Source organism: Silurus aristotelis, assembly GCF_946808225.1.
Source record: "Silurus aristotelis genome assembly, chromosome: 6".
Taxonomy (NCBI): Eukaryota; Metazoa; Chordata; class Actinopteri; order Siluriformes; family Siluridae; genus Silurus; species Silurus aristotelis.
In genome coordinates this window covers 23008915-23017236 of record NC_139579.1, presented here as the reverse complement: position 1 = coordinate 23017236, position 8322 = coordinate 23008915, and the positions used below count along the sequence as shown (strand labels likewise).

Here is an 8322-nt window from a genome sequence, read left to right as displayed (position 1 = left end):
AATTTCTTACTTATAAACCTATTGCCAAAGCAATATCATGCAAGACTGGGATTATACTGAAAATGTTTTGAAGTCCTGTACTATGTGTAGTGCCTTTAACTAAACAGTGCTCGTTTCATCCAAGCGGTGTCTGAGCTGGAGTTCCTGGGCTTTGTAAAATCAACAAAGCAGAAAACAGACCATGTGGCACGACTGACCTGGGGAGGTTGTTAATGGTGATTTATTTTGGTGATAAATGTGTATCTCAATAAAGATATTTCTTATGTCTATTGTCTTTTTTCTTTACCAAAGACAATTATATTAAGTGAACTTCGTTGAAATGTATTTGTACCTTGTATCATCTATTCAACTTCAGAAGCCACTCTTGCCTGATCAAGCTCTTAATGAAATTTATCCCAGAAACACTGTGCATAAGATGGAAATATATAGAAATAATGGCAGTATTTGAAGTGAAATGTGAACCAATTGTAGTGGTGTTTGATTGAAGGTGTATTTATGGATTTTATATGCCTGAAGTTGCACTAGTTGAGATGATAGTTATAAAGCTGGGTTTTCTAAAATAGTTTCCATTATATTTGGCCTGATTTTATTTTTTGTACTGTATCTATGTACATAACATGGTTTGATATAGAAAACAAATATCTGTGACTAATTTTCTTTGTGACAATGATCAACAGCTACACCCATTTACACAAAACCTGTAGTAAACTTACAATATACAGTACATATTAAGTAGTTTTTCTTTAACTTTGTATGATTGGAAGCAAATAATAGGACTGTAAAAACATGATTTATTAAGATTTAATAGTTATTTAATATCTTAATTTATTTCCTGTTAGAGTGCATTAGTAAAGAAATTGAGCTTGGAAAGTTATGCTAAATTGGTCTTAGCTTAGAATGAGTGTGGGCGTGTGTTTGTGGACTGGCATTGCCTCAAGGGAAATGCTATTCTCATGCCTAGTTTCCCCAAACATAGGCTCTGACTCTACTTTATCCCTGACCAAGATATAGCACATGAATTAATATTGTTTAGTCTGATAAGTCTAATCCCTTTTTGCGAGTCTAAAACCAGACAAAGTAGCTCTCACTTGAGGTATTTGAGGGGCACTGTCCAAAATATAAGTATCAGTCACTCAACTCTGTCCCTCTAAGAACATGCACATTTGTTCAACTCGGTATGTGCAAGTATAACTAATATCGCTGCAGGTTTAGCACTTCTAAAGTACTAACATATACTCAACCCTGATGTTCATATGCATGAACATGTTTGAGTAAACAGCATAGCACCTGTGATCACTGCTACATTTCATATAACTTTTGCTATATGAACTTGATTAGAAGAAATGATTCCATTTTAACATCTGTTTCAGCGATACTAACTTGTGCTGCACTCAGGCTGAATTTTCTTAACTACATTTAAAATGAGCCTGGAAAGGTGGCAGTTGTAGGCTTTTTTTTTTTTTTTTTTTTAATAAACATGCATTATTTAACAGTGCACAACACAATTATGTACACACAGGTCTTTATTAATAAAATGCTTTCATGTACACCAGGGTGTCAATCTTGAGTCCTTCCCAGCAGATATGAAGACTCTGGTAATGGGCTAATGAGTTGAATCGTGTGTCTTAACTGAGGTAAACTCTAAACACTGAATTCTGTGACCCTCCACTAGCAGAGCTCGACACCCTTGGTTTTTACAAATACAAAGGAAAGCAAAACAAACAAAAAAAAAAGCTCTAAATGATTGATGCAACACTTTTATGAGCTCAATGTATAGTACAGAACAGCTTTGTCACGTTCCAACTAAAACCCACACTGTTTAGTCTTCAGGCTGCACTTGGTTTGGCTAGTGAAATCATGATCTATCAAGCTTTTTAAACAAAGATAAACTGTAATGTGTGCAGCAGGCTGGGAATACTCGCAAAGAGGTATGTAACATTTTGGATTGTTGTCCACACTATTTTGTCCACACTAACGTCTATGCACATGTGAAATGACCAGAAAATAAAGCATTGCAGTATCTGTGTATGAATACGTTGTGGAATGCAAGAAAAGGCTCGATACAGATTATAAGTAGGCCACTGGTAGAATAAAACAGACATAAAAGGTCCGTATACATTTACAAGAGGAAGCACCCAGGTTCACAAGGAACAATAATATGTACTGACAAATTCTAAAGACAGACTGTCAGCATGAAGTGACACTGGAGTGGTTCTATTTCAAACCAGGTCTGTGGTGGAATCGGCGGACATTCAGCTCAGTAAACTGCAGCAAACAGCATCTCGACATTGCTCTGGTCATCTCAAGAGACATCTGTAATTAAAGAAGAAAAAGACAGCATATTAGTCCTTAGTATATTAAATCTATTAACATGTTCTGGGAATTACGTTCAGCAAGTTACTTACAGCTAGCAGGCTGTTCCTCAAATCGCCGCATTAACTGATCATGTGTGAACTTCACAAAGGTGTCGTATTGTTCTGCAGGAGAAATAAACCAAAATCAAACCAGGATCCACAATCCTACTATATACCATAATATAACGATACATTTGAATAAAATATCAACAGATGAGTAAATATAATAAGAATATGTTAAAGATCTAGCTTTTGTTTAGATGCTAATTGCTGTGCTTCACAGAGAGTAGTCCCAGTTACATTTCACTAAATGCTGTTTAACTATTACAATTTACAAAACTATTAGTATAAAAGTATTTATATTCACATACTACATCTGGTAAAAAACCTAAAAGGCTCTGAAAAAGGCCTTAAGGAAATACTGTCTTTTGAAATGCACTTTTCTTTTTTTATTGATTCATACATAATCTATTATTTCACACAAACCTGCCAACTTGGAAGTCATTATCTCCTCATATTCTTCTCGGACTTTTTCTTCACGCTCCTTCAAAAGGCGTTCACATAGCATGCCAACCTGTTTTAAAGTGAACAGTGGCTGTTCTCTCCTTGTGGGTGAAACAGCTCCAGAGGATGTCTCTGTAAAATAGGATGTTCTTGATGAGCATGGATGCTGACTAATACGTGTTCTCATTATGCCAATATGGAGTTAAACCAGACTTAATGTCACAGTTCATGCAAACCTTCGGGTTACAGTTGGTTGAAATTTATGGGGCAGTGTAACAGGTCCTGAGTGATATTCATTATTACAAACTTGAAGCTTACTGAAGTTGGTGACCAATTGCAGACCTCCCTTGTTTCCCACTGACCAATTATTCACCACTATTGTGTATTCTTATTATCTGCAGCCAATCACAGTTGTTTCACTACTAATCACTGATCACCTTTAATACACCATCCAGCACTTCTTTGCTTACTTTTAAACTCTTGTTGTATACATTTAAAAACAAAGTGACATACTTTCTGTAAATAAAAATAAAAATATTAACTCGCTGCTCTATTTTCTGTGTTCATAATAGAAATGATAGCATGTGTAAATACATAAATGACAGTGATGGTGCCAAGGCATGATTATTTTATTTCTATAAACTGCATCTAGAAGCAAATAAAAACTATCAGCTTTGAAATATCAGCTTTGACCATGTCTTACTGTTAATAGAAGGGAGGGGGGGGGGGGAGAAAGAGAGAGAGAGAGCGAGATGGACTTTATTAATCCCAGAGAGAAATTGTAGTTACAGCAGCCAGTTCACAGACAAAGTGTAAAAAAAACATTACAGCTAGTATCAATTAAAAGAACACAATGACAGAAGATAAAATCATTATTTAAAAAAAGATTAAAAAAAAACTATGACCACACTGTTTAAAATAGTGAAGTTAGGGTGGAAAATATAGAGGTAAAATGTACATTTTGTTTCTGTATTCATGACTGAATAAACGGTATATAAAGGCGCACGAGCAAAGGATTAATATTGATAATAGAGATAAAGGAAATACATGACCATATCAGTTCCATCAGGTGGACAACCCAAGAGACTGTGGATGGATTAAATCTTAACAGATTAACCTTATGGTTAATAAAAAAGTGAAATGTTACAGTGATGGGAACCCCCAATACCCCATTTCTCCTACACCCAGTGTGTGTGTGTGTGTGTGTGTGTGTGTAAAATAAACCATTTCGCCTACACCCAGTGTGTGTGTGTGTGTGTGTAATAAACCATTTCTCCTACACCCAGTGTGTGTGTGTGTGTGTGTGTGTGTGTGTGTGTGTGTGTAATAAACCATTTCTCCTACACCCAGTGTGTGTGTGTGTGTGTGTGTGTGTGTGTGTAATAAACCATTTCTCCTACACCCAGTGTGTGTGTGTGTGTGTGTGTGTGTGTGTAATAAACCATTTCTCCTACACCCAGTGTGTGTGTGTGTGTGTGTGTGTGTGTGTGTAATAAACCATTTCTCCTACACCCAGTGTGTGTGTGTGTGTGTGTGTGTGTGTAATAAACCATTTCTCCTACACCCAGTGTGTGTGTGTGTGTGTAATAAACCATTTCTCCTACACCCAGTGTGTGTGTGTGTGTGTGTGTGTGTGTAATAAACCATTTCTCCTACACCCAGTGTGTGTGTGTGTGTGTGTGTGTAATAAACCATTTCTCCTACACCCAGTGTGTGTGTGTGTGTGTGTGTGTGTGTGTGTGTGTGTAATAAACCATTTCTCCTACACCCAGTGTGTGTGTGTGTGTGTGTGTAATAAACCATTTCTCCTACACCCAGTGTGTGTGTGTGTGTGTGTGTGTGTGTGTGTAATAAACCATTTCTCCTACACCCAGTGTGTGTGTGTGTGTGTGTGTGTGTGTGTGATAAACCATTTCTCCTACACCCAGTGTGTGTGTGTGTGTGTGTGTGTGTGTGTAATAAACCATTTCTTCTACACCCAGTGGGTGTGTGTGTGTGTGTGTGTGTAATAAACCATTTCTCCTACACCCAGTGTGTGTGTGTGTGTGTGTGTGTGTGTGTGTGTGTGTGTGTGTGTGTAATAAACCATTTCTCCTACACCCAGTGTGTGTGTGTGTGTGTGTGTGTGTGTGTGTGTGTGTGTGTGTGTGTAATAAACCATTTCTCCTACACCCAGTGTGTGTGTGTGTGTGTGTGTGTGTGTGTGTGTGTGTGTGTGTGTGTGTGTGTGTGTGTGTGTAATAAACCATTTCTCCTACACCCAGTGTGTGTGTGTGTGTGTGTGTGTGTGTGTGTGTGTGTGTGTGTGTAATAAACCATTTCTCCTACACCCAGTGTGTGTGTGTGTGTGTGTGTGTGTAATAAACCATTTCTCCTACACCCAGTGTGTGTGTGTGTGTGTGTGTGTGTGTGTGTGTAATAAACCATTTCTCCTACACCCAGTGTGTGTGTGTGTGTGTGTGTGTGTGATAAACCATTTCTCCTACACCCAGTGTGTGTGTGTGTGTGTGTGTGTGTGTGATAAACCATTTCGTCTACACCCAGTGTGTGTGTGTGTGTGTGTGTGTGTGTGTGTGTGATAAACCATTTCTCCTACACCCAGTGTGTGTGTGTGTGTGTGTGTGTGTGTGTGTAATAAACCATTTCTCCTACACCCAGTGTGTGTGTGTGTGTGTGTGTGTGTGTGTGTGTGTGTGTGTGTGTGTGTGTGATAAACCATTTCTCCTACACCCAGTGTGTGTGTGTGTGTGTGTGTGTGTGTGTGTGTGTGTGTGTAATAAACCATTTCTCCTACACCCAGTGTGTGTGTGTGTGTGTGTGTGTGTGTGTGTGTGTGTGTGTGTGTGTGTGTGTGTAATAAACCATTTCTCCTACACCCAGTGTGTGTGTGTGTGTGTGTGTGTGTGTGTGTGTGTGTGTGTGTGTGTGTAATAAACCATTTCTCCTACACCCAGTGTGTGTGTGTGTGTGTGTGTGTGTGTAATAAACCATTTCTCCTACACCCAGTGTGTGTGTGTGTGTGTGTGTGTGTGTGTGTGTGTGTGTGTGTGTGTGTGTGTAATAAACCATTTCTCCTACACCCAGTGTGTGTGTGTGTGTGTGTGTGTGTGTGTGTAATAAACCATTTCTCCTACACCCAGTGTGTGTGTGTGTGTGTGTGTGTGTGTGTGTGTAATAAACCATTTCTCCTACACCCAGTGTGTGTGTGTGTGTGTGTGTGTGTAATAAACCATTTCTCCTACACCCAGTGTGTGTGTGTGTGTGTGTGTGTGTGATAAACCATTTCTCCTACACCCAGTGTGTGTGTGTGTGTGTGTGTGTGTGTGATAAACCATTTCGTCTACACCCAGTGTGTGTGTGTGTGTGTGTGTGTGTGTGTGTGTGTGATAAACCATTTCTCCTACACCCAGTGTGTGTGTGTGTGTGTGTGTGTGTGTGTGTAATAAACCATTTCTCCTACACCCAGTGTGTGTGTGTGTGTGTGTGTGTGTGTGTGTGTGTGATAAACCATTTCTCCTACACCCAGTGTGTGTGTGTGTGTGTGTGTGTGTGTGTGTGTGTGTGTGTAATAAACCATTTCTCCTACACCCAGTGTGTGTGTGTGTGTGTGTGTGTGTGTGTGTGTGTGTGTGTGTGTGTGTGTGTGTAATAAACCATTTCTCCTACACCCAGTGTGTGTGTGTGTGTGTGTGTGTGTGTGTGTGTGTGTGTGTGTGTGTGTAATAAACCATTTCTCCTACACCCAGTGTGTGTGTGTGTGTGTGTGTGTGTGTAATAAACCATTTCTCCTACACCCAGTGTGTGTGTGTGTGTGTGTGTGTGTGTGTGTGTGTGTGTGTGTGTGTGTGTGTAATAAACCATTTCTCCTACACCCAGTGTGTGTGTGTGTGTGTGTGTGTGTGTGTGTAATAAACCATTTCTCCTACACCCAGTGTGTGTGTGTGTGTGTGTGTGTGTGTGTGTGTAATAAACCATTTCTCCTACACCCAGTGTGTGTGTGTGTGTGTGTGTGTGTAATAAACCATTTCTCCTACACCCAGTGTGTGTGTGTGTGTGTGTGTGTGTGTGTGTAATAAACCATTTCTCCTACACCCAGTGTGTGTGTGTGTAATAAACCATTTCTCCTACACCCAGTGTGTGTGTGTGTGTGTGTGTGTGTGTGTGTGTGTGTGTGTGTAATAAACCATTTCTCCTACACCCAGTGTGTGTGTGTGTGTGTAATAAACCATTTCTCCTACACCCAGTGTGTGTGTGTGTGTGTGTGTGAGTGTGTGTAATAAACCATTTCTCCTACACCCAGTGTGTGTGTGTGTGTGTGTGTGTGTGTGTGTGTGTGTAATAAACCATTTCTCCTACACCCAGTGTGTGTGTGTGTGTGTGTGTGTGTGTGTGTGTAATAAACCATTTCTCCTACATCCAGTGTGTGTGTGTGTGTGTGTGTGTAATAAACCATTTCTCCTACACCCAGTGTGTGTGTGTGTGTGTGTGTGTGTGTGTGTAATAAACCATTTCTCCTACACCCAGTGTGTGTGTGTGTGTGTGTAATAAACCATTTCTCCTACACCCAGTGTGTGTGTGTGTGTGTGTAATAAACCATTTCTCCTACACCCAGTGTGTGTGTGTGTGTGTGTGTGTGTGTGTGTGTAATAAACCATTTCTCCTACACCCAGTGTGTGTGTGTGTGTGTGTGTGTGTGTGTGTAATAAACCATTTCTCCTACACCCAGTGTGTGTGTGTGTGTGTGTGTAATAAACCATTTCTCCTACACCCAGTGTGTGTGTGTGTGTGTGTGTGTAATAAACCATTTCTCCTACACCCAGTGTGTGTGTGTGTGTGTGTGTGTAATAAACCATTTCTCCTACACCCAGTGTGTGTGTGTGTGTGTGTGTGTAATAAACCATTTCTCCTACACCCAGTGTGTGTGTGTGTGTGTGTGTGTAATAAACCATTTCTCCTACACCCAGTGTGTGTGTGTGTGTGTGTGTGTAATAAACCATTTCTCCTACACCCAGTGTGTGTGTGTGTGTGTGTGTGTAATAAACCATTTCTCCTACACCCAGTGTGTGTGTGTGTGTGTGTGTGTGTGTGTGTGTGTGTGTGTGTGTGTGTAATAAACCATTTCTCCTACACCCAGTGTGTGTGTGTGTGTGTGTGTGTGTGTGTGTGTGTGTAATAAACCATTTCTCCTACACCCAGTGTGTGTGTGTGTGTGTGTGTAATAAACCATTTCTCCTACACCCAGTGTGTGTGTGTGTGTGTGTGTGTGTGTAATAAACCATTTCTCCTACACCCAGTGTGTGTGTGTGTGTGTGTGTGTGTGTGTAATAAACCATTTCTCCTACACCCAGTGTGTGTGTGTGTGTGTGTGTGTGTGTGTGTGTGTAATAAACCATTTCTCCTACACCCAGTGTGTGTGTGTGTGTGTGTGTGTGTGTAATAAACCATTTCTCCTACACCCAGTGTG

At 40.2% G+C, this 8322-nt stretch overlaps 2 protein-coding genes across 3 annotated transcripts in view; one reads left to right on the top strand and one right to left on the bottom strand.

Annotated features, from left to right (window-relative positions):
- Nucleotides 1-267, top strand: part of orc3 (origin recognition complex, subunit 3) — a 10300-nt gene extending 10033 nt beyond the window's left edge. For both annotated transcript variants that reach the window (XM_083545548.1, XM_083545549.1), the window contains exon 20: nucleotides 108-267. In XM_083545548.1, the coding sequence (XP_083401674.1) occupies nucleotides 108-213 (106 nt within the window). In that variant the 3' untranslated portion in view covers nucleotides 214-267. The remainder of the gene's footprint in view (nucleotides 1-107) is intronic.
- Nucleotides 268-1505: 1238 nt separating this feature from the next.
- Nucleotides 1506-3101, bottom strand: LOC310728298 (akirin-2-like). Its single transcript, XM_083545569.1, has 3 exons — nucleotides 2841-3101; nucleotides 2406-2477; nucleotides 1506-2313 (listed from the first exon to the last, which is right to left on the bottom strand). Exons 1-3 carry the CDS (start codon nucleotides 3043-3045, stop codon nucleotides 2303-2305), a joined length of 288 nt encoding a protein of 95 aa, XP_083401695.1. The 5' UTR covers nucleotides 3046-3101; the 3' UTR covers nucleotides 1506-2302.
- Nucleotides 3102-8322: the final 5221 nt, after the last annotated feature.

Excerpts from the sequence above, each read along its gene's own strand:
- LOC310728298 (XM_083545569.1), bottom strand. The coding sequence starts at position 3,045 with ATGAGAACACGTATTAGTCAGCATCCATGCTCATCAAGAACATCCTAT. Across the intron at positions 2,478-2,840 it reads AATGACTTCCAAGTTGGCAG|AACAATACGACACCTTTGTG; the intron begins GTTTGTGTGAAA and ends TTTCTCCTGCAG.